Source organism: Leptomonas pyrrhocoris, assembly GCF_001293395.1.
Source record: "Leptomonas pyrrhocoris isolate H10 chromosome Unknown, whole genome shotgun sequence".
NCBI lineage: Eukaryota > Euglenozoa > Kinetoplastea > Trypanosomatida > Trypanosomatidae > Leptomonas > Leptomonas pyrrhocoris.
Window position 1 is genome coordinate 640,483 of NW_015438361.1, and position 24,461 is coordinate 664,943.

General features: G+C 56.6%; 8 protein-coding genes across 9 annotated transcripts; all 8 read right to left on the reverse strand.

Moving 5' to 3' along the window:
* Positions 1–227: 227 nt before the first annotated feature.
* On the reverse strand, positions 228–3,674 carry ABB37_03335 (hypothetical protein; the record flags this gene model as incomplete). Its single annotated transcript, XM_015800648.1, has 1 exon — positions 228–3,674. The coding sequence occupies exon 1, from the start codon at positions 3,207–3,209 to the stop codon at positions 228–230; it is 2,982 nt and encodes a 993-aa protein (XP_015660655.1). The 5' UTR covers positions 3,210–3,674.
* An 832-nt stretch (positions 3,675–4,506) lies between these two features.
* On the reverse strand, positions 4,507–6,972 carry ABB37_03336 (hypothetical protein; the record flags this gene model as incomplete). Its single annotated transcript, XM_015800649.1, has 1 exon — positions 4,507–6,972. The coding sequence occupies exon 1, from the start codon at positions 6,466–6,468 to the stop codon at positions 4,507–4,509; it is 1,962 nt and encodes a 653-aa protein (XP_015660656.1). The 5' UTR covers positions 6,469–6,972.
* A 501-nt stretch (positions 6,973–7,473) lies between these two features.
* Positions 7,474–9,865, reverse strand: ABB37_03337 (putative mitochondrial hypothetical protein; the record flags this gene model as incomplete). 2 transcript variants are annotated; one of them, XM_015800651.1, is made up of 1 exon in its annotated part: positions 7,474–9,865. In XM_015800651.1, the coding sequence occupies exon 1, from the start codon at positions 9,712–9,714 to the stop codon at positions 7,474–7,476; it is 2,241 nt and encodes a 746-aa protein (XP_015660658.1). In that variant the 5' UTR covers positions 9,715–9,865. The 2 variants fall into 2 exon arrangements, with proteins under 2 accessions (XP_015660658.1, XP_015660657.1); XM_015800650.1 differs by having other exon boundaries at positions 7,474–9,833.
* A 379-nt stretch (positions 9,866–10,244) lies between these two features.
* Positions 10,245–11,497, reverse strand: ABB37_03338 (hypothetical protein; the record flags this gene model as incomplete). Its single annotated transcript, XM_015800652.1, has 1 exon — positions 10,245–11,497. Exon 1 carries the CDS (start codon positions 11,400–11,402, stop codon positions 10,245–10,247), a length of 1,158 nt encoding a protein of 385 aa, XP_015660659.1. The 5' UTR covers positions 11,403–11,497.
* A 397-nt stretch (positions 11,498–11,894) lies between these two features.
* On the reverse strand, positions 11,895–14,825 carry ABB37_03339 (hypothetical protein; the record flags this gene model as incomplete). Its single annotated transcript, XM_015800653.1, has 1 exon — positions 11,895–14,825. One exon carries the CDS (start codon positions 14,823–14,825, stop codon positions 11,895–11,897), a length of 2,931 nt encoding a protein of 976 aa, XP_015660660.1.
* A 1,613-nt stretch (positions 14,826–16,438) lies between these two features.
* ABB37_03340 (hypothetical protein) lies at positions 16,439–17,731 on the reverse strand (the record flags this gene model as incomplete). The annotated part of the gene is made up of 1 exon (XM_015800654.1): positions 16,439–17,731. The coding sequence occupies exon 1, from the start codon at positions 17,501–17,503 to the stop codon at positions 16,439–16,441; it is 1,065 nt and encodes a 354-aa protein (XP_015660661.1). The 5' UTR covers positions 17,504–17,731.
* A 717-nt stretch (positions 17,732–18,448) lies between these two features.
* Positions 18,449–20,416, reverse strand: ABB37_03341 (hypothetical protein; the record flags this gene model as incomplete). The annotated part of the gene is made up of 1 exon (XM_015800655.1): positions 18,449–20,416. One exon carries the CDS (start codon positions 20,414–20,416, stop codon positions 18,449–18,451), a length of 1,968 nt encoding a protein of 655 aa, XP_015660662.1.
* Positions 20,417–21,727: 1,311 nt separating this feature from the next.
* ABB37_03342 (hypothetical protein) lies at positions 21,728–24,305 on the reverse strand (the record flags this gene model as incomplete). Its single annotated transcript, XM_015800656.1, has 1 exon — positions 21,728–24,305. Exon 1 carries the CDS (start codon positions 24,077–24,079, stop codon positions 21,728–21,730), a length of 2,352 nt encoding a protein of 783 aa, XP_015660663.1. The 5' UTR covers positions 24,080–24,305.
* Positions 24,306–24,461: the final 156 nt, after the last annotated feature.

Genomic DNA, 24,461 nt, shown 5'->3' on the forward strand with positions numbered 1-24,461 from the left:
CATTTCATTTCTTGTTTTGGGTTCCACATCGCATGCAAAAAGCGCTACAGGAACGATCAGTGCGTCGCCGCCGGTAGCGTAACAGATATCACTGCACAATATGCGGACGGTGTCCTTCCTTCGTTCTATAGGTCACAAAAGAGAGGAGCACCAAGACGGAACAGAAACATCCTGCAGCCGCATCCGCCACAACATCATCAAAAGCGTGCACGTGAAGCGAGATGCGCTCAGATGAGAGACACGCTCACACGCACGTATCCGATCGTGTTCGCCTCCGTGTCCGCGTCCGTCTCATCGGTCGCGTTGGTCGGCGTGCGCTCACACACCACACGGTAATACCCGTTGATCATCGCCAAGTAGCGTAGCGGGCGGAGGTCCACGCGACACGTACCCATGTACGCGGCACACGACCAGAAGTGCTCTTCTTGCTTCCGTACGTTCGTACGGTTGGCTTTAACGACGGTGGAGGGTGCACTCGGCTGGGAGAGGTCGGAGTGCCACACATTCAACTGCAGCTCCTCCAGCACATCCACCGTGCCGCGAGAGGGCGGTCTCTCCACCGCCGATGCGTTTCGCGCCGCGAAAAAGGTAGTTTCGTCCACTGTTGACGGCACCGCCGCCGCCACCACCGCCGGCAATTGAAGGACCACTTCATAATCGTAATGCGGGTTGGTGCTGTGCTCCACGATGACGCTACGGTCGTAGTACCCACTGCGCGCCTCGTCCACAAACCAGTTCTCCATGGACTGCATGTGCGCGCGGCTCTTCGCCAACTCCTCTCCTTTCCTCTCGAGATGGGAGAGACTGTTCTGTAAGCCTTGAAAAACCTCTTCGACAGTCACAAAGGACGACGGCTCGGTGTAGCTCAGCGTGCTGGCGCTGCCAGCCTCAGGCAGTACACGGGGGTTGGAGGACACCAGCGGGTAACGCGCTGACGGTCGCCCATCCGGCTGCGCGAGGGCGACACGCGGCAGCTCCGCAGCACTGTGCACGACCACACGCAGACGTCGACGCTCGCTGGTTGACAGACGCGAGTTGCCAACCTGCAACTTCGGTGCTGTTGGGGGCGAGGTCGTACCTTGAAGCGCCACAGCGGAAGTGTGCGACAACCTTGAAGTGTCTGTGACCTCGAGAGGTTGGTGTTGCACTGTAACGTGAGGCACCAGTAACTTCGACGTACTCTGTTGCTTTGGTGGGGCGGACGGCAGAGCAGACGAGCCGGCAACGCTTCTGAGCGGGACGGCGCCGCTGGGGAGAGTCACGCACGGGCTCACTGCGGGACCGACAGACGTGTCCGCGTTGTCGGTGACCGAAGCCGGATGCATGCGAATGTCGAGCTGCGCAAAGACGTTCGAGCTGTCCAGCACCGGGTCTCGGAAGACGACCTCGCGTGACTGACGGTACAGGCCCACAATCGATAAGCCGAGCAGCTCCTCGCGGGCTACCTGTCGTGGACCCCGCATGTCCCACGCGTCCGCCTCGCCTTCCACTTCCGTTTCTGCAACCACCTTGTAGGCCTCCACGACAAGTCTGCTGCGATCTCCGGAGAAGCTGCACACTTCAAAGTGAAGGCAGATGGAGGGCTGTTGAAAGGGCACCGGATGCACATAAGAGGACAGAGGCCCAGGTGTGGGCTCGCTCGTCGTGATGTCGTTGGAAAGCCGCACGCTGAGGCGCAGCTGGCGGAGATCGGCCGTGGCTGGGGTTTGCGCAAAGGTGAAGTGCGAGAAGCAAAGCTCCACAGAGGCCGGTGCGTTTCCTGCTGAGATGCCCGCCGCGGAGATGACGGACTTTGTCACAGGTTGCGTATCCTGCCGCAGTTGCTGCTGTGGGGTAGCCACCGATTGTGGTTGCTTCTGCTGCTGCTGTGTCGCCCTGTTGTCGCGCGCCTCTGAATCGATCTGCATCTGCAAGGCGAAGTTTTCCTCGTGGCTTGCCTCGGAGGTGTACGTGCTGTCGTACGGGTCGACATCTCCGACGGCCGCGAGATCATCGCCACTGTCCTCAACAATTGCCACTGCGCTGGCACCTTCGACTCCCACGTGTTCGTCGCCGCTGTGCAGCGCGGTAGACGCTTCGTTGAAAAAATCAGCTGCTGCATCAACGTCCACGCCTCGCGCAGCGGCATCCATTTGCGCGCGCAGTTGCAGCCCTTGCTTCAAAAGCCTCTGCGTCACGGTGGGGAGGTCCTGCTCCAGCATCGACGCGGGCTGTGATGTACGACGCACGTGCAGACGATGGCTGTCGCGCACCGCGATCGGGTGCACACCGACGTCAACGTCCGAGGTAACGGATGTAGAGGCGGAGGACGAGGAAGAAAACACATCTTTTGTTCCAACGCGTCCGGAGTGTCGCGCGGAGCGCCGCGTCTTGGCCTGCGGCAGAGTTCCCTTCGTGCCACCGTCACCCGGCACTTCTACCTGTCGCCGCTGCTTGACAGAGTACTGCTGTGGTACTCTTTGCCCATCCTCTCCGCGCCGTGGGTGCGGTGCATGCCGAGTGGTGGGGTAATACTCAATCGACACACTCACCTTTACCTTCCCGATCGGAATCTCTTTCAACTCCGCCCCTCCATCTGCCGCCGAGGTAGCTAATGCGGCTGTGGCGCCTTCTTCCCCCGTCGACGTTGCTGTCCGCGAGCGGCGGTGCAACACGGGGTACCACCCTTGTATCGGATGGCCGGGATCTAACCGATCCAACGCCAGCCGCGCCTTCCCCACCACCACCGGCGGTCGTCCGCTGTAGCTGGGAGGGACGAAGACGTCCAGCTGCACGCCGCCCTGCGGAGATGCCGTCATACGCTGCAGATAGGCGCGGAACTGCTTCGGCTCTATTTTGATCGGATAGGCCATCGTAAACGGTCCACGGCGCGCCTGTGGGGTGGAGGGTTGCCCCTGCGCGGTGGGGCGCGTCTCGCCCCAAAAGATGGGGCCCACCGCACAGTAATCAACAGGGACTACGAAATGATTTGGACTCCGTGTTGGTGCAGGCGCCGCGCCGGCTGACAAGACAGCTCCATCAGCTGCGGCCCCGTCGCGAGGAGTTCTACTTGCCGACAACAGCGACGCATCCGTTTCGAAGAGCTGCACGAGAGGGTTGTGGTTGATAGCGTCGCCGTCCAAGAGAAGCTGGTCGACGCGGAGGCGCAGCTCGCCTTGTGTCGGCGCCACAAGACCCGGGGGAAGCGGCGCGCCATACAACACCTGCATGGCGTAGTCGACTTCAAAACACGGCGATTCCTCTATTTCTCCCTTCACCGTCAAACTGCAATGCACAGAAATAACCTTTCGTTGTTCTATAGCTCAATGAATCAGCATGGAGGCAGCAGCCAGCCAGGAAAAAAATGAGAAGACACAAAACAGAGATCAAACGTCGTCAAAAGTGCGGCGAGAAGAGAACACCTCCGTGTCCCCACGTCCTTGAACGCGATTCGTGAATGTCTGTGTGAAGTGGTGAGGGAGGCAGGAGGGAGAGGAAGGAATAATCGTAAATGTAAAAGAGAACACAAGACAAGAGAAGATAGCAAAAGAAAAACCCCTAGTACAACTTAATAGTACAGAAACCAAAGCCTGAAGGTATAAGAGACACGGCTAGGAAAAAAAAAAAAAAGAAACCAGAATGCTGAGCGCTCGGCGGTCCTCAGCAACCTCGCGAGTGTGAACGAGATCCGTTACTTTTGAAGTATGAAATGAGATACAACCGACCCCATTAAAAAAAAAGGAGGGGGAGGGCCACGATGGCCGCAGAAGAACAAAAAAGAACGTGAAGTCCGTAGAGGATTGAGAGAGAGGTTCCGAGATCAGAGAAGGTAACGCATCATCCAAGGAGCAAGACGCCTCAAAAGTGAAGGTGCAGCTCACTGTGATGTCGCTGTCAGCCTTTTGTGAAGTAGAAAACAACCAAAAGGATGTAGGCCGGCCAATGGACTCACAGATAAAGGCCCTACGGGAAGCACCTGGAACTCAAGAAGTCGTGCCACGGTGAAGTAGCCCATTTTATTTTTTTAAAAGAAAATTGAAAACACATTTTGTATTTCTCCGCAGCGAGGCGCCACACTCCAGCAAAAACAACGCCATGTACATAGTGTTCAACATTATAAGAAAATAATAAGAGGGGGAAACAAAGGAGCATCCTGCCAAATGGCGGCTGATGAGTTGCGTGCTAACGTTATTCAACTTGAGCGCGGCAACAGAAAATGAGGGGGGGGGGAACAAGCAAGCGGACGTTGGTCGAGCAGACAACATGATGAATGCGTACTCGAGAACGCGAACAGAAAGGTCGCAGAAATGCGGAGAACCAAAAGCAAAATAGTAAAATAAGAAGAGAGCAAACATTGTTCTGCGGTCATCAACATAGCAGAAATAGAAGAGAAGATGAATAAAACGGCAGTAACCATTCAAAACGAGAGAGAGAGAGAAAGAGAGATGACGAACGACAAGAGCAGCAGCAACAACACCTCAAAAAAAGCAGAGATGATCCCCGAGAAACTTCTTTTTTTTTCTTGGTTTACCGACGAGATGAGATTTCGTCTTGCGAAGCTTCGGGAGACGGCTCTGCGGCTGCTGTGCGCATCTTCTTCCGTTGTGTGGCCGTCAGCGGCGGTGTGGCGGGTGCCAGCACGGGTGTGACCGCCGCACTCAGCGCGTCTAACTGCTCCGAAGCAGACTCCTGCTGCTCGGCCGACAGCACCATGTGCAGCGTCGGCACGTAGAGCGGGAGCGGCCCGCCCACGGGAAGCTTGCCGTTCACCGTACAGAACACAGTCGGGTTATCGAGGAGCAGCTCCGACGTTGGCGGCGTCAAGGGAACAGCCACCGCCCCCGCACCCTCGCCGCCCGAACTCGTACGAGACATCGATGATGGGCCTAGCATCAACGGGGACATCACTTCATCTGGATCTGGCCGGCGGATGGACGAGGCCTCTCCGGCTCCCATCACGAGCGGCGGCGGCAACGCCGGATCCGCCGCGGGTGCGATCTGCGGCGTTGTCTGACACGAGAGGCTGTGCTTAGCTGGCAGATTGCGTCGATTGCGCTTCAGCACCATCAACAGCGGCACCTGGGGCGGGTTGACAGCCCGGACGCCGTGCCGGCGCGACTTGGGCAGCGACACGTACGTCAGCTTCACGCCGCTGCCGTCCATGACCGTGCGTGACTCCGACACAAGGAGGTAGTAGGCGGCCACGCCGTGACAAATCAAGCGGCCGTACCCGTCTTTAAAGTAAAAGACAAGCGACTCCGGCGTGGTGGAGTTGTCCTGGATGAAGTGGGTGAAGTGCACCTCCAAGTCATCGATTTGATGCGTCAAGAACTCGCTGTTCAAGGCGTGTTGCAGCTCACCGCGGAGGCGGGTGTTGAGGCCTTGCACGCGTCCCTCCGGCGAGTCCGGGTGCGGTGGTGGACGGACATTCCGCACCTGTGGCGCCACCGCATCCGGGTGCACGTGCAGCCGCTCGAACTCCATCAGCTGCTCCTCTCCCTCGAGATCGAAGGCGCGGATGACGGCCTTCGGCAAGTCCCTGAAGGATGGCGCCGTTGTGGTCACCGGCTCCTTTGGTCTACTCTTGCGGAACTCCTGCGCCTTCATCAGTATATCACGGGCGAGCTCGTGCGCAAAGTAGTCGTTCAACAGACGGTTGCGCACCTTGCGGTTCTTGGGAATGCGGATGCCAGGGTACTTCTTGTAGCGTGGGCGGCTGAGGTGGAGTTTGGCGTGGCCCTCCATCTCCTGATCCGTGAGGGGGCGGCGCGCGCGCGGGTCCAGCACCGTGGGCTCCGATATCTCCGTCCGTTTGCGTGTGAAGTTGTTGTCGACGTCGCTCGGCTCCGAGTAGTCCTCGCGAGTCATGACCAAATCACCGTCGCTGCTGTAGCCGACACTGCGGGTGTGGATCTGGTGCTTGCCGTGGCGGAAGACGTCGTAGGTGTGGAAGTGCACGTCTTGACTGTACTGCTGCGGACCGCTTTGGATCGTCATCTGCTCCGTCGTTTCCTGCCGCAGCGCACCGGGCGGCGTCTGCTGCTGCGGGAAGCTGTCCGTCACGTTCATGTGCCGATTTGCGCGACTTTTCTTTTGATAACGTGGGGTGATGAGGGGAACGACGGCGGTGCGGGGCGCCAGCGGCGGCGTGCTGACGACACCGGAGTGCGTGGACGACGATGACGACGGGGAGCGGCCGGCAGCAAACGGCGCTGAGGTGGGCCGCACCGTCGCCACCTTCGACGCGGGGAGGGTGGGGGATTGAAGGGGTGATGGAAGCAGTGCCGCGCCACCGGGTCTTGGTCCGACGAACGCGGCGGGGGCGACGGGTGGGGAGGAGGTACGGAAGGGCGGCGTCGCCTGCGAGAAGCTCGTGTGCGTGACCTGAAATCCTTTTGTCGCCGTGGTGGTGTTGGCGGCTACGGCGGTGGCGCTGAACGAGTTCTGCGACGGCGCATTAGAGGGTGAAGACGGCGAGGACGTGCGCATGGTGGACACTGGGAAACAAAAAAAACTTGTGGAAAATAAAAAGAAGACAAAGAGCAAAAGATGTATAACAACAGACAACGAACACGAGCTAAATGCGTGCAAGAGGGGTGCACAAACGCTGTCGAGCCCGGCAATGATATGTGTAAAAAACACGAAGGGACGCGCACAATTTAACGGGTGCTGCGAACACTGTGCCGACTCACAAAGACCTAGAGGTTACCAAAACGCGTCAAAAAATAAAAACAATTAGATGGAAGTACCTCTACGGCTAAAAGGGAAAAAAAAGATATTTCGTCTCTAGATAGCAGGTGGCTCTATCAAATGTATCCTGACAGGTGCAAGCAGCAGAAAGTCAGCTGTTGATATCTTTATGAAAAGAAAAAGATTTCAATTTCCTCGATTTCTATTTTTTGGTGTGTTGTGCCAGAAATGTGCAAAGGAGCAGTCGCGGAAATATGCTTGATTCTCTTTTTATGAGGCACAATGATGATCGCTGACAGCGGCTGTAGCGTCATCGAACCGAGAATACCGCTCGAGAAGACGAGGAAGGCGGGGAGGGCAATGCGAGCAATGAGTGAGTTCAGTGAAGAAGTTGGAGGGCATTCAAGCGCAGAGACCGGGTTGTAAAACGGCGTTGTTGCTGTTTTCCAAAGCGGAACAACACATGCTGAGGGAGTCGTTGAAACTTCGTTCTGCTGGTAGCGCACCTGTTCTTACTGGGATTCCTACCTTTCGTTGCTTCTTCGAGAACTGTAGTGCAGTTCAAGTCTGACCCCTCACGTTTGATATTTATATCTTCTTTTCCATGAGAGCAATCACGATTGGTGATTCCGGTCAGATTTGTGTTGAGTATCGTCGCAGCGTAAAGCTGCATAAATGTGAAGAGTATGTTTCACCACTGAAGGAAAACTCTGAAAAAAAAAAACCTGTCAACCAAGTCGTCCTCACCTCTCGCGTGGGCAGAACATTTTTGTGGTTCTACTTTCCTTCTTTAAATTATCACTGTTATCCGGCGTCCCCGGTTGAGTCGTACAGCGGCTTGCCACGGGCTCGCAGGGCTTCTTCGCGGCGCAGGTGCGCATCCGCCTCTGCCGGGATCTTCAGTTGTGCATCCAAGGACGAGCTGGCGTAGTCGTGCGGAAGCTTGCGGCTCAGCGACGCGACGGTCTTCAACTGCGTGGAGTTCATCAGCGCCTCGAACAACTCCGCCGTCAACGTCACCCCGTTCGCGCAGGCTTCCAAGAAGAGCATCATGGACGCATTGCGGGAGTCGGCCGCTTTGATGAGGAGTTCGTAAAGCACGCCGTCTGGCTGAACGGCCGGTTCGTCTGGCGGTGTGCGCAGGATATGCTGTAAAAACAAGTCCAACGCCGACGGGAAGTCGGATGGCTGCATGGTGGTGTACATCCGCATAACAATTTCGATCAGCTCTCGCTTCTCCGCCACGGAGAGGCGGAACTGGCGGCGAAGAAAGAGAAAGAGCGATTCGGCTTGGTCTTGCAGGTGCTCCCGGCAGCAGCGACGCAGCAAGGAGGCCCAAATGTAGAAGGGTATTTCCCGCCCGTTTTTCTTGTCGACGCCGCTGGCTTTCTTCTCCGCAGCCTCATCAGGAGCGCCGTCTGCGGCACCCTGCTCGTCTGTTGCGCAATCCGAGGTAACGAGAGAGCAACGCCGCAGCAGTTGCATGGCACTCGGCACAGACAGTCCAGAGAGTAAGTCGTTCAGCACCCCCCATGGAGCCGCGTACAACACCGCCGGGTCAACTTGCCGCTGCACGTCCCGCACCACCAATGCACGCAGTCCGCCGTCCAGCTTTACCGACTTGGTGCTCGCCATTAGCTTCACCAAGAGCGCCAGCTGCAACTCTTGCACGATGGCGCTGGTGGACTTGGCGGTTAAGCTGCCAGGACGACGGAAGCTATCAGCCAGCGTGAGGGGGAGGGTGGAGCCGGAGTTGGTGCTGGCGTGCAGCGTGACACCGCGCTGGTTTACCGCGTTGAAGTACTTTAAAGCGCGCTCTATGTCGCGTGACTGCGCACACCACGCCAAGACTGCATGCACTGCTTGATAGGGCAGAGGAGCGCTGGGTGCTGACACCACGCCGAGATCGCTTGTGCTAGTCGTTCTGCTTTCCACTGGATGATCCGATTGCTGTGCCGCTTGTTGATTGTCCGCCCACTCCAGAAACCGCGTCCACCAAAGGTCCATCAGCTTTGGCGCGGGCTGCGTGTTGGCGAAGGTGCAGAAGAAAACCTCCCACGTTTCTCTGCGCACCGCGGCGTGGTGCTGCGCCGAGAAACTCACCGGCTGAGCCAAGGCGTGACCCATGTAGTGGCAAGCGAGGTCGCCGGCGAGGTCACGTCGCAGTTGTTTGGCTTCACCGACGACGAGATCTGGCGATACGGACGAGAAAGAAGTGGTGTCGCGAGCTGTTGTCGACGCCGTCCTCGTCGCCTCTCCTACGGCTGGCGGTCGCTGCACATCCGTTAAGGTCCACGATGCAATGAATACGGATTCGTAAAAACTCGCACTGGGCTCGAGCAGCTCGCTGCTTTGCAACTCCTCCAGCACCAGTCCCACATCGCGTTCACGGGTAGGCAGGCCGGAACACAACAAGGCGGAATAAAAGGAGCGAATTTCTTCCAAGTGCGCGCCTTTCAACGCGGCGTCTTTGGGTGGTGTGGGCGATAGGCCTTTCAGCGTAAGCCACGCAGTCTTCATGCTTTGCAGCATCGCACGCGTCAACGGAGGAAATCCGTTTTGCGCGGCTGCGGAATTCCCCACGTGCCGTTGCAGCGCGAGGAAAACGTTTCTCAGTCCTTTTTGATAGCGGGTCACCGATTCTTGCAGGAGATGGTCGCGGTAGAGCACTCGCCGATCAAGTGGCAAGTTCACAAACTGAAGCAATAAACGGGATTGGAGTTGGTTGACCTGCTCAAGGGACTCCACGAGTTGTTTCGTATTTACCCCTCGTCGTGGCGTCTCCGTGGATGGATCGTGGGAGTTTGATTCCTCATCGAATGCTAACGACGCATCTTGGTTGAGCGTGTGACGGGTGCTGCCTGGCAGGGTGAAGCAAAAGCAGCGTCCTGTCCACGTGTCGGACAGAGCGGACGTCTTCAGCAAGGGTGCGAGCCTAACATGTGGTTGCCTGCGCAACGCGGCGACAGCGCTGCACGTTGGAAAGCGACGGAAGGCAATGAACCGCTTCCTTTCACCAGCGTGAAAGAGGGACAAACGTGGCATTTGTCCCTCGGCAGTAGGCGTTCGTTGTACTGGAGGAGCAAAGCGGAATTTACGCCTCCGGTTCACGTTGAAGGAAGAACACCACGTAGCGGCAAGCGGAGACGGTGACCTCGTAATGCTTGAGAGGCAACCCAAATAATTCCGTAGCGGCTTGAGAAGAAGAGAGGAGAGCGAGAGAAAGGAAGCGTGGGCACCCACATCTTAGAAAACACCGAGAAGAAGGAACAATGACCAGAGGAGCTGCCAAAAGGACTGCTAATGTGTCGAAGCAGTGCTGCAACTTCTACACCGGCAACCGCATCAACACACGTAACGCTTACGGAAGAGTTTTTTTTTAAAGGCGGCTGCGTTTCGCGGAGTCGTCGACACAGGCCGGAGCACCTCCGTTTTATTGCTGTGGTTCATCTAAGCACAGTAAACACCACAAAGAAGAACTGTAAAAAAAAGGAGTCTCACTGATGAAACGGCAGTTGGGTGGCAACGAGAAGAACCGAACGAAACAAAAAAAAAAACACTCCTCTGAAGCGAGATCATGCGTGAGAGGTGAGAGAGACGAACCAGTACAGGACGTCCTCCTTGTCCGCCTCCTCAGCCGTTCCGTTGTGCCGCCCCTTCCACACCTCCTTCCCTCCCTCCTCTGTGGCAGAAAACACCGCCTTGGGCTTCGCAGGGCTTCTCGATTTGACCGCCGCGTTGCCTGCGGTCGACTGCGGCTCCTCTACCCACACGGTCCCCTCCTGCACCATTCGCTTCAACGCCGCCCGCGCGCGGTGTGTCTCCCAGTGCAGCCCGCGCGCGACGTCGGCCTCACGCACTGCCACGCACTGCTGCGCGAAGGAGATGTGCACGTCCGCGTCGCGTGCGTCGCCGCCGCCTTCTCCGAAGCTAAACGGGTGGGCGCCGAGGGCGTAGGCTGCGCCGACTCCGCTGCGGGGACTAGCGGCCCCAGTTTTTGAGAGTGGAAGTGGTGACGACGTGAGAGGCGATGCGGTCGAGGTTGTTTGGTGCGTCGTTGCCTTCGCCACCTGCTCCTTTTGAAGGGTTAGCACGTAGTTGAGCAGCAGCACGTGATCGCCACCGCTGGCGCCATCGGGCGTGGTTTGAATGTAGGACACACCACCGAGTTTTACGACGTTGTAGCCCGCGCCGAGGACGGAGAGTTTGGACAGCGAGGTGAGAATGTCGGCCTCCGTGATGACGATTCGCTTTACTTCTTGCTCTTTCCCGCCACTGCCCGAGTGAGAGCTTACGTTGCTGCGGTGCTGCGCGTTACTGCTTGTGAGAGAGCTCGAGTCGTAGGCCTTCTGCACAAAGAACTGCACGCGCTGCAGTGGCACGTAGGCGCCACAGAACTTGCGTTCCTTCATGCACGCCTCAACAGCACGGCCAGCAAGTTGGTAGTAGAAGTCGCCGAGACCCAAAGCCCCGGCAAACACATTTTTCTTGGACGAAATCAAATCGACACCGAGAGAGTCAGCCAGTTGGCGAAAGCGTGCGCGCACCACGGGGTCTTCTTTAATATCTCTTTTGTGGTTGTGGGCAAGTTTTTGCAGCTGTGCTTGGAGCTCCTCGAGCTGATCTTCAATTTGGCCCACCCGCTCCGCCGTAATCTGGGCCCCGAGGTCGGCCATCTTCTGCTGCTGCTGGCGCTCCTGCAGCACATGACCAACACCCACGCGGCGTCGCATCTTTTCTGTAAACAGTACTTCTTTGTTTCTTTGCAAATGAACGCAACGGAGTGATCGGCACGGCAAGAAGGTTCGCACCGCTCTTATGAGATTGCTACGTGGAATACGAAAACAATAGAGAAAAGAGAGAGGGAAGGGAATGATGGCGTTTTGCGCTTCAACGGTGTACAGGGGAGAAGAACAAAACACATCAGCTACACCGCAAAAAACAGCTATCCAAAAGCGTGCAGATGACATCGTGGCGCTGTCAGCATAGGCGAGCTGTGGTGCCAACGCGCCCACACCGAGTAGTGCGAAATGAAAAAGTGAGGAGTAGAACTTGCTGGAGCCCTCAGACCTCATATCTTGTTCTTCCCGAATACGCAAATTTATGTGTATGTTGTTGTGCACTTCTATGGAGTCGTAGTAGTAGTAGTACGTCAAAAATCTACAGCACTTTCTAAAAGTTACGTGCCAGGCGGCTTCCGCGAAAAAAAAAACAGAACTGCAGTTTCAGCGTCCGGTAAACGGTCTGAAAAGGCGCTGACCCGTTGTAGCGTCGTGTGTGTCGGCGTGGTGCCGCATCCGGTACAGACGGCGCCTGCGCTCCTCTGCAAACGCGAGCAGGCGTTCCTCGACACGCTGCCGTTGCACAGAAGCACCAGCCGCCTCTTCTGCGATCGGGTCGGCCTCCGTGGAACTGTACAGGTCTACCCGCGGTAGTGGGCTTCCAGCTACCGGGGCATCCGCCGCGGTACTCTTACAAGGAAGAGAAGCAGGTAGAAGAATGGGTTGCAGACCCATGTTTTCCTTCTCAGCCGTGCGGCGACTCACTAACGGTGACTGGGTGTTCGCAGCGCATGACGGCTCTTTTAGTATCTGGTTCTGCGAACGTTGTTCTCCCGCTGGATGTATCGCAGGCACCGACGATGACACTGGAGTGGAGGTCGTTTGGTGGTGCTGCAGTGTAGTTTTCCGTTCCTGACGCGCTGCCTGTTCCTGTGCCTCCGTTTCACACTCGTACGCCTGCTTGCGCCGCTCCTGACGTTGCCTCCGCTGTGCCGCTTCTGCGTGCAGGCGATCTCCCACCCTTGTCGTTACGTTGTCAGATGGTGTGCCACGAGGCGACAGCTTCTGTTTTCCTTGCCGTGAAGAGAGACTGCCATCTATAAGGAGCGCTTTTTTGTTGCATTCGTTGTCGATTGTGTCCGGTGCGATGAGTGTGGGTGCGGCAGGCGTGGATTCTCTTTGCGGCTTCTGCGTTGTGTCATCATCGCTCTTTTCACCCGCTGCTTCAACTGTCAGTGCTCGCAGCTTCTCGCGGCAAATCCGCATGCTGTTCGGTGCCAACTCCGGATGAAACGTGGGATGCAACTCCTCTTCAAGTTCCGCCGCCTCTTGCGCTCTGCGCGCCGACGTGGCCTGCAACCGCAGGAGAGAAGTGCGCGTGTGGAGTGGCGGCGGCGCAGGCGAGGGATGAGCCGACTCGCTGCGCAAACGCGGACGTGCTCCTGGACGCTCTTCTGCGCTATCAGCACGCCCGCAACTACGGCTTCGTTGGAGTTTCTCCTCGCGTGTATCAGCCACCTCGCCGCTTTGCGTGAGAACGTTGTCGCAAATCTTCGTGGATGCGTTCCAGCGTGGCCCCTCCGCATGTGTCTGTTGTTGCGCCGTCTTCCCTGCACTATGAGTTGGCGAGTTCGAGTGCGCTGGTGCGCTGTGTGACATAGCCGAGGGGTAAAGACGAGCCACAACACTGCGTGGGCGACGCACAATGGGCGCTGCCGCCGTCGCCGGATCGCCGTGCATTACCTCAGGTGACACGACCGCGTACTGAGAAGACCGTTGGGTCGAAGGGTTCACGTCGGCCGACCGTCGTCGTCTGTTCTGTACGTCGGCAATTTCCTGCGTCGCATGTTTCGAGAAGACCTCGCTTCGCTCCGGTAGCATGGGCTGCGCACTTGCGGGAGTCGCCTCCGCAGGGAAAGCCCACTGCGGCCTCCGTGCCGAGAAGTCTTGGCGAGCGCGTAGGAGCGACTCCCGAGCCTCACCAGTGTCCGTCTGCGTGTTCTGTCGTCTACGGAGCGAAGAGAGGGCCGTAAAGGTTTGAAAGGGCACGGAAACGGTGCGACCGTGGCTATTCGCCGTTTCCAACGATGCCGCACGTGCGTATGGGGCTGCTGGAGACGGAGGGACCAACAGCGGCTGCGCCGAGTTTGGAGTGGCAGTGACGCCGCTGCCATGAACAACACTGCTTTGACCCGCTGCGCCGCTGCTTGGTGGCGAAGCCTCGGGGGAGGTCGAGCGCAGCTTCCAGGGAGAAAACGACGATGAAAGGACGGCAGTAGCTTGACGCGGCTGAGACGTCAAGTCGTGCTTTTCTTTCTGCGTGGCAGGAAATAACAGCTCTCTCTCCACCGTCGGCTGCTCCCCTACATTGGGGGACTCGCCTTCCGTTTTCGCTTGCATCGGCACCGCTTGAGGGGGGACGAACGTCTCTGACACTGATGTGTGAAGTGCCCCTTCCACGAGAGTCGGACGTGGAAGCGGCCTGCTGCTCTCTGCGGATCCAACGGCCGGCCGATTCACTGGTTTCTGATCCGGATGAATGTCCTCCGCGGCCTCGACCGCAGCGCACCGCGAGCCCTCATCATCAGACGCCGCCGTCTTCACGGCAGACGAGGCGGAGACGGATGAAACAAAAGAGCTGGAGGAGCTCGTCTCTTCCCACATCTGCGGCAGCACTGGGGAGTTGTCCATGGCAACGCCCACAACGCGGAGCCTTCCTGGTGTCACCGGCTGTTTGCTCCCGAAGTCGTTAACAGAACCAGCTGGATAGTGCACCACCGCAGCACCGTGAAGCGCGTAAGCATCATCGGTATCTGCGGCTAAGAACTCATCTAGATAACTGCGCGTCGGCACTGGACTGCGATGAGATGTCTCTGAGGAGGCAGATGCCGAGGAATGCGAAGCAGCAGGATCCGATGGCGAGGGGTGCTGTTGCTCTTCTCGGCTCCGGCGGCCACGCGGAGATGCGGTGGGGGAATGGGTCTGCCCATCATCGACAGAGTGGCGCGGCGACGGCGAGGTGCCAAGGTAGAAGTCTAACAAAGACCGCACGGGTGAGGGGGCAGGGCGAGACGGCGTTGCGATGGCCGTTGGCTGCAGCGGTGACACGGCAGACGGTCCATCACGATGCGCCTGGGCAGTCGGTGCTCGTGGAAGAGTTGTGAGGTTGGTACGCGCAAAGGTGGTGCGGGCGTGCAGAGGAGCCGCCGCCTTGATCGCTGAAACAGACATCGACTCGGAGGCAGTGGTGGAGTTGGGTAGCTGCGGGGAGGCTTCTTCGTCGGAGAAAACAGGTGAGGCGTTCCTTTCTGCTGTGGACGGCTGCACCTGCAGCGGCGGTGCTGCACGCAGTGGGGTGACGTCGACAGCGTACATTCTATTACACCGTCTGACGTGTGTTTCTATTCAAAAAAAAAGGAATATGAATATGAACGTCTATGGATGCAGTTTACGCGGCGTGTTTCTCACGGCTCACCGAACTATCTTCCAACTTTCCCTCTCACACACACACATACAAAAAGGGAAGAGTAGAAAGCAAACGCCGACACGATCTTCTAGCAAGATGAATTCAGCAAAAATAAATGAGCGTGGCCCATTGATACGGCTCCGTGTCACGTAGGTGAAGTTCGCATGGAGAGGTGTCCTTCGCTGTCAAAGTGTCGCAACCACGACCGGGGGTGGGGGGGGGGGGAGACGAAGGAAAAAACGAAAGAAAAGAAAAGGAAAAGAGCAGGGAGGGAACGCAGTAGAAATAGGCGCGCACATCATTGGTCTGCGGAGGCGGTGTTCAAGAATCGAACTTCTTCGCTGTCAGCTCCGTGAGGGACACCTCAAAGATAATTCTAAGTGAGAAAGTCACGGCGGCCGATGGTGCGGTACTTCACAAGCTGGCCGCCAAGACGCACGTCTCAGAAATACACACACGAGTTGCAGGTGCGTCAGAAAGCAAAAGCCGAACGGCTCTCCAGGTTTTGCACAAGCGCTTTTCAGAGCGGGAGTTTTTTCCTTTTAAAGAGGAAGTCAGAAGTCGGAATAGATACGCCAGGGTAGAAAAACAAAAGGTCCACGTACATCTGTTCACACAACAGACGAACACACGAAAACACACCCAAAGGAGCGTATCACGGCTCGCTCCCACGCTACACCGCACACAGAAAATTCCTTCCTATCGAGTCTCCTTCGTGGACAGCACAATCGCTTCACCACAACACCAAAAGAGAGTCACAGCCACATGCAGGGAAACGTCACTTGGGCAAACAAACCAAAAGAAGCGGCATTCACACATAGTATCAACACGTTGACAGCTGCAACGGCGGCGTGCAAGAAATAAGTCGAAGCCAATAGTAAAGAAAAGAAAAGCTCTAACATCGATCGTGCCCTTCCATCGCAGCGCGTGCGGCTTACTAAAGCAATAATAATACGGCGGCGTTGGACTCTGCTCTCGATCACGTTCGTTTCTCTGTTCCCATCATTCCTACAGACATGCGCTTTAAATAGTAAGTAGAAAAGCGAAACTGATAAACAGGGGGAGAAAAAGGTCAACACATAGTTTCACAGGGCGGAACGGTCGCCTCGAATCCCTGGAGATTCCTTCTTCTTGTTTTTACTTAATTCAATTCACCTCCTCAATTGTCCACGTACGTAGTTTGAAAAGAGCCGTAACGATAACAATTAAAAACGACACTGAAACGTCTAGAAGAATAGGGAGCACAGAGCATGAAGCACTGTCGCGGGGAAGAGCCATTATGCACCCACAAAACTCGCTCAGAGCGACTACAACAGCCACACAATCAGTGGCAACGAGGGAGAAGAAGGCCAAAACAAAAATCGGAAAAAAGAGAAAAACACACGTCCTAAGGAAGTCCTTAAGTAACCTCGTAAACTTGTCTTCTTCAACAGACAGTTGCGATCTTTTTGGTTCACGCATTTAAACGCCAATGAGCAGCGGAGTTCGATAAAGCGATAAGGAGAAGTAGAAAGAACTGTGGTCACGTAGCGGCCTTGCAGTTCTTGACCATCGCACCGCTCGTGCAGATGCCCAGTAGACGGCTGCTGTCCGCGTCCCCTGCCTCGAACCACATTTTCACCGTGTTAAAGACATCTGACGTCTTGGCATCAGCCGCGATGGAGTTGAGCTGCACGATTTCGCCTTTCGAGTAGGCTGCAATCAGCAGTGGGGCCGCCTTTGCGGCGTTGTCACCGTCGCTCGTCACGATCAGCAGCCACTGCTCGCTGGTGCTGCTCGAGCGTTTCGACAGCGCCAGCGCAATGCGACCCACCGTGGCGTCCAGCAAGTTCACCTCGCTGCGCTCCTGGGCAGAGGCCTCGAGGTCGTTGGCGGCTGCCTCGGCAATGCCGCTGCTCTGGAAGTACAGCACATCCGCAGAGAGGTTTATCGCCTTCTGGAAGGCGGTGGGGAGTTCATCTTGGTACAGCTGCGCGCGGTCGTCGCACGTGACGTACTTGCGCTCCGCGTTGCAGTACGCCGTTTCCTTCTCTTCCGGGCACGCGTCCGCCGAGCACTCGGTATCGAGCAGACCGATCTGGCCACAGGGGTTGGCGCCGGCCGTGCCGCGGGACCAGTAGGATGACGGCGCCGCCACAACAACTCTCTTTTTCGCGGCCTTCAGCCAGCCTAGGATAGACGTGGATCCCGATAAGGTGCTCTTTGTCTCTGCCGAGGAGCCGGTGAGCAGGTTCACCATGCGGTTTCCCGAGCCCGCATAGGAGGCATCGATCGAGCTGTAGGCGCCGCCGACCGCTTTGAGCAGCCGTGTGAAAGGCGCCTTGTTGCTTTTCATGGCGTGATCGACGGTGGAGGGCGAGAGGCCTTTCACCACGATGAGAACCATTTTTGGCTTACCGGTGGCGCTGACGGCGTCGCGGGAGGAGTTGGAGACGACGGCGAGGCAGGCCAGCAGCAAAAACACGACGGCGGTGATGAGAATGGTGCGACGCAGCGCGCGGGCGTGCAGTGCCTCCTTGACCTCCGCGTTGGTGTGCGTGCCGGGCTCCTTCGGCGGCGGTGGAATCTTCTTCTTGAGGGACGGCATTCTCGCCTTTTTCAAATTTGCAAATCAGATATTGTACTGTTCTTTTTTTAAAAGGGGCAGTCTTTGCTATTACTGTGGACGGAACGCAAGTGGGAGGGGGCGGATCCGAAAACAGCGAATGAAGAGCCACGTGATCAGTACCCGGTAAAGGGGTTTGTCGTGTATCACGGGTTCCTTCACGGGTGGTGGCCAACAAATTAGAGCGAGAAAGTCGCTCTCGTGTTTTCCTTCCGAGTAGAAGAGCGCGCAAGGGACAAAAAACCGGTGGAAAGAAAACAGAAGGATGAACGATACGACCAAGCAAGCTGTGTAGGAGAAACAGTTTATATATATATATATATTCCTCTTCTTCGCTCAAAGGTGAGAGGGATATTCTTTTTTCTTGTTTCCCTCCCCGTACTTCGCTGGCGCCTTGACTGACGAAACGGGTCTACTTCGCGACGAACAAGAAAGGACAAACACACCCAACAAGAAATAAAAGTGCTACCCAGACGCGGTACAGTACGAAATAAACGAGAAACATGAAGAATAGAAGTGGAAAGACGTGTGTGTGTGTGTGTGGAACGGGGCATGGAGGAGCAACGAGGACAAGAACAAACCAATGCATTACGACAGCTCGTGAATGCCATCCGTTTCACTGCGCAGTCTCGCAGAAGACTCAGCAGATAGAGAGGGAGAGAAGTCTTTTTCGTTTCCCGCACGTGTACTTCTGCTGCATCGTAGCTACACAAATTGTTACGCTAACCCACGGCAGTCCACAGCGCCATCACTGCCGCCGTTTCCAATGTGCACTCATGTAGGTGGCTTCAAAAGGAGTTTTGTTTTTTAATGCTCAGAAGGAGTTACACGGCTACGTTTCGTGTGTATGTATCCTGTTTACCAAACCGCCACGCGCTTCCATATATGCAGCGCCCCCTTGACCCTTTTTGTTGTTGTCGGCAGCCGTCAGAGCTTATCAAGGACGAAGACGAAGGGGAAAAGCCCACCCAAGTCCACCTGGAACGGCGACGTGACGAGGTGGAAGGGGCACTCATCTCGCAGCTGCTCCAGTGTTTCCACCATTAGCCGATGCTCGACCGTAAGCAGCACCGCACGACCGCCAACGCTACGTACGGGTGCGGTACATTTCCCCCCAGAGGAGCACCGCCACCACTCCACCGTGGCACACGTGTGGGCGTCGTGCACAACCGCTGTAGGGGGCTGCGGTGACGGAGATCGAAGGAGGCGGTGGCACTCGCGCAAGAAGGGAGGGTAAAGACGCACGTTCCCCTTGTGCGAGCCGCACCGCCGCCCAAAAGGCATATCCGATACCACGCACTCCACCGACCCCGCCCGCACCGGCACGCGCGTCGCATCACAGCGTAGCACCGCAAACGCGCTGCCACCACGTGGCACTGTCCTCTCACAGAGAATGGCGCTGGGCCGTGTCATGCGGTCCGCATCAATGGGTGAGGAAATAGCGCAGCTTAGCAGCTCGCGGAGGCCATCGGCGCCACAGGTAAGATAGCTGCCGCGACAGGCAACCTCCGCAACACGGTCTTCTACCGCGGCACGCCACACGTTGACCTTCTCCTCCATCACGGCCCACCACTGTGGTTTTTCTTCCGCCTGCCCTGCCTGCTGTACGGGGAAGTGGCCGTACAAGGCCGCCACCCAGGCGAGGTAGTCCTCACGCGTGTTCAACAACGTCCGCTGGACATCGGAGGCGACCAGCTCGCTGCCCATTACCACGCCACCACGATGCGTGTCGCCGCCTGGGGTGCGCTGAAGCAGGTGCATCCACCCCTCCAACAACGTCGTCCCGCTGCCACAGAAGGGGTCTAACAGAAGCACGGGACAGGCGGAGAAGTTTGCCGCGTCTTCCAGGCCAGCGTACACGCACAGCGCACTCGCAACGGTCGACCGCATCGCACACGCGCCTTTCGACCAGCGTATTTCCTGCCGATCGGCCGACGCGCGCGGCACGAGACCCTTCACTTGGTCCAGCGTGACCTCGCCACGTCGCAGGGCCACACCAATGCGCTGCCTCAACAGCTCCGCGGCGTACTGGAAGGTGACGTCGATGTCGTAGCCGCAGCGAGGCGGTGCAGGAGGACTTAACGTGACGGCACACGTCAGCCAGTGATCGTTGTCCTGCAAGATGAAAAACTCCACGTTGTAATACAGCATGCTGACCTCCCAGTGATGAGGAGGATTGTGCAGCTCCCAAAGAGAGTCGCCCGCGGCGGCGGCCAGCTCTACGGATTTCAGCGAGCCAGGACAGTCGTCCATCACGCGACGCTCGCAGTTTACACGAAAGGCGACGTCGGCATTGGTGAGAGGCTGAAAAAACTGTGGGCCCCACAGGAGCGCAGCCCGCGGCAGCAGAGAGCTTCCGGTGCGTCGCAACGCTCCCCAGCTCTCACGTACGTTGCTCATCACCTGCACGACGCAGTGGTTGGTATAGGCCGCCTTCGTTTCAATGGTGCGGTGCATCGCCGCCAGTGTGGCATCGTTGCTGTGCCCTGTGATGGGGATTGTCCACAGATGGAGACCCAATCGCTCAATCACACGCAACGTGCAGGCCGCTGCGAGGAACCCACACAGTTGCGCGGCCGCATCCGCACGAGCCTCGCAGAAACACTTGTCAGATACGTTTTCGTCGTCTGCCGTTTTGGCCTGTCGAAGTGTGAAGAGCAGGAGACCCCGTGGAGTGGCTGTCCTCGCGATCTCCGCTGGATCTGGCGCAGTACCGACAACAGACGATTCGGGGGGTACTCCGGCATCATCGTACTGGCAGGACTCTACCTTTAGGTGATACTGGATGGCGAGCCGAGTGACGGCCGCGAGCACGACATCCTCGATGCCAGATGGGAAAAAGGCGGCGTACACCCGCGAATAAACGTCGTCATCCAACGTCGCACCGCCAGCCATGCGTCTGCAGATAAAACCGCCTTGAGAGGCCAAGGTAGCGATGAGACCAGAAAGAAAAGATGGCACAAACACGAAGCCGTGGCGTCAGAGATTGCGTTACGAACAGGAGAAACAAAAAAATGTCTAGGAAAGAGAAGGAGATGGAGAGAGAGAGCGTCGCGGGAGAAGAAACTTGTGGTTGCGCATTTTGCCACAACAAACCGGCTTCGCTGTTCGCAACGTGGAAATGAACCAAAGAAGTACGTCGATGCGGGCACCAACGTGCGCCTTGTGTACGCAATCTTCAATGTCGTCGCGGCATATTCATCACAGCCACCGGCAATGAAAGATGCGTAGGCATCTTTGAGTGTGTCGTTCGTCTCCTTCTGCGCTGTTTATACGTTGCGCGTCCTCTTGTGAGCAGAAATAGCGGCCCCCACAAGCGAATTGAAAAGCAGAAAAAAGCAACACAGTGAGCTAAAAAAGGAAAAATATATACTAGCAAAAAAGAAAAGGGCAATACAACGGGACTCGTGAAGATACAGCTTCTGTCAGCTGTGAGTCTGTGAGAACCACCTTCACGTTCCTGTGCAGTATATATAGAAATAAACGATGGTAGCAGTCGTACCACATCGATTCCCACGCAAAGCATATCGTGACGAGTAATAATAATATCAATTAGAAAATATAACGGAAAGCTGAAAAAGAAAAAGAGAACACTTCAAACACGGAGTCTGATGTACAACGATTAGTACTACTGAAAGAAAAAGGAAAAAAAAAGGCAGACCCGCAATAGTAAACAAAAAAAAAACAAAGAAACTAATGAATGAATGAATGAATTGCGGCTCTGTAAAGCTCAGAGATTAGTTACTTATTGAACTTGATGGATTTATTTGCACCTGTGCGTTTGTGTCTCTGTGTGTTTATGCATCCAAATAGAAAGAGAAACTGCGCACTACTCAGCGAAAAGAAAAATCTACTGTTCCCTTTTTTTTTAAACGCTGTTCGCCGAACAGCGTACCTTGCTCTACGTCAAGGGGAGGAGGGAGGGACAATGGCTCAGGCTTATCGGGTGCAACTGCACAGAGAGCACAACGGTAAATTAGAAGCCCGCTCCAAAAGGAATAAGAATAATAATATGACGATGAACAGTGGAATAAAAAACTATATAAATCCAAAGCGTCCTATTTCGTTGAGAGTTCACCGTGGTTCAGTTCCGTGTTGCGCGTTGCAGTCATCGGACACACTCTTCGTGAATGGGGTGCATTTCTCGTCACGAGAGCTCGATCTCCGACTCTCCCTCTGTTGTGGTGCCAACTGTATCTCTCGCGTCTAGTTTGCTTTACGCTGCGCCTTTTCAGCCTGCTTCTGCTCCATCAACTCGTAAGAGGCGAGGTGCGCCTTGAAGTCAATCTTTGCATGCATAAAGTAGTGCGCGCTGTCGTACTGCTTGTGTAGGGCGTTCAGAATGGCCTCCGCGGCGTCACGACTTTCGTCCTGGTAGGCAATGTACGCCTTTTCGTACAACACAAACGCCTGCGCGTACGACAGCGTCCACTGCCGGTCCTTGTACTGCGGGGTATCGCGAACCGCCTGGATCACCTCTGACGCAGCTTCTCGATCTGCCTGGGACTCGCTGTTCGCCAAGAGAAGGGCCTTGCACACGCACAGAGACAAAACACGGTAATTGATTGGGAGAGCTGCGCTCTGCTTCGACGCGGCACGCTCGGGCTTCTGCGATGCATTGTCACCGCCCTTGCTGCTCGCCGTGTCCTCTGACGGCGTCCTTCTCATCCCGTCCACGTAATCCGCCAGCACCGTGTCCGCCTCCACTGGCTCCTTCAACAGGTAGCTGTTAATCCGCGTGAGCATCTGCTCTTTGCGCTTCGAGGGGATTTGATGGGCAATGCCAACGAGCAGAATCATTTCGTAGACCGGAAGCGGTACCGTGTTGCGTAGACGCAGGTCATCCGGCATCGGTTCGAGCGGGTCCTCGAGCTTCTTCTTGGCCGCATACTTGCCTGCATCAACGCCGTACAGGACCAGTATCTCCTCCATGCGCTTCGCCACGAACTGATCGTGGTGGTTGGGCTTCCCGCCGAGAGTCACCGGCTTGCGCTGCGCGGCACCCCAGTAGAGCTCCGCGATGGTGCGACTCATCTGCTCGCGTGACGAGATGTCGCAGAAGGTGATGCTGAGGTCCTTCACTTTGTCCGCTCCCACGATCCGGCGCAGTTCCTCCAGTTCAAAGTCGACCTCGCCCTCCGCGTTGCTGATCCCCGCTGCGCGCTCCTGCTCCAGCATCTCCAGACACGATGCCTGCGTGTACTGATAGAACCCGTTGGCCCACTTGGAGGTTTTGGACAGCACCTCCAGACAGCGACTGGCGCGCTTCCATTGATGCAGGACGGCGTAGTTGAACCACTGGTCGTACACGACGAAGTCGCGGAGCTGCGGCATGGTGGAGAGCAGCTGCGGGTTGCTCGCGACCTTCAGACACCGTTCCAACTTCGCCACGCTCAGCTCCACGTTGCGCGTCAGACGCTCGATGCGGCCGTCCAGCCAGACGTGCAGCAGCGACTCGCGCATGATCTCCGCCTTGAACACCTCCGCACGGACTTCGTGCGCCACCGGCAGGTACGTCTTTAACAAAAAGGCAGAGGCGGTGGGCAGGAAGCCGTAGAGGGACAACAGCACCGCGCTGGCGAAGGGAGAGAGCAGCGTGTTGCTCATGAGACACTGCCGGAGGAGACGCAGCCCGTACTGCCGGTTGCCCTCCACCCCGATAAAACGCAACATCGAGCGGGCTTGGCTCGGCAGAAGGGAGACGACCAGATTAATGGCACCGAGGCCAAACTCGACGCAGTGCACCGAGTTGCGGTCTACCCCTAGCGTCTCCAGTGCCGTACTCATCTCCAGCGACGCGTCTCTCTCCTTGAAGGTGTTGGGCGACGTCATGGGTGACACCGCCAAGTCGGGCGAGACCGCCTTGCTGCCGTACTTCTCCTTGTACCTCTGCTCCAACTCCGCGTACAGACTTTTATAGTTGCTGCTCGCCTTATTCAGCGCGATGCCGGCCTTGACAATGGAGGACACGGACTGCTGCAGGATGAGCACAAAACACCGCAGTGCTTGACTCTCCGCGTGAATTGTCTTGGCACGGAACTCCGACGGCGAAAGCCAGCTGTCCTTGGCGCTCCTGCGAAACTGTAACATGCGGGAAAAGGTATTTGACACAGTGCCTTTGTTGTTCGTCATGATCTGCACGGCCAGCGCACTGGACCTGGTCAGCAACTCCAGCGCAATATCCGCCTGGCCCTGCTCCATGGAGAGTGCACAGCGAATAAAAGCGATGAGGCCGGCGCCGGTGGCGGACAATGGATCTTCCGGCATGCGTGCGCGCAGTGCGGCCTCGCAGTCTTGAATGCGGTTTTGAAAGAAGGAGTTCACCGCGTACACAACGTCTTTGTCCATTTCGTTGATGTTTTCCAGCGTCAGGTGGCGCAGGTGGTCCACCTCCGCGTTGCTCAGACCCGACACTTTCGTTTCAACTTCGTCGTCGTCTTGCAACGCCACGTCTTCGCCGTCGTTTTGACCGGAGGATTCGACTTCCATCGGGTCAACGAACCGTGGCGAGGAGACGGCATCGGACGCGTGTTTCTTCTTCCTGGAATCGTGAGACATTTTCGTTCGGCGTGGGAGTCGTGTGCTACAATATATGTGTGTGTATATAAGGAGTATTATCGTGAGAATAAAAGCAGTCAAACGTAGAAGTTGCGGCGCAGGAATGACTTCGACGAGTATACATAAAAGGAAGAGAACAAGTACTACGCAACTGTGGTGCTTTCTGTCGGTGCGTGTGCGCCTGATTTGTGTGTGCGCGTGTGGATGCTGGAAAGCCGTCCACACCTTTCAAGTTGAGAGAAAAAGCTCAGAAAAAAAAAAAGGTCCAGATAACAAAAGAAGCTATCTCAAAGCTACGTCAACCAGCCAGAGTGGCGGAGGCGTCCGCAGACATGACCAGTTACTGCGTCCGCAGGCGATCAGAAGGTCGCTGCTCCCTTTT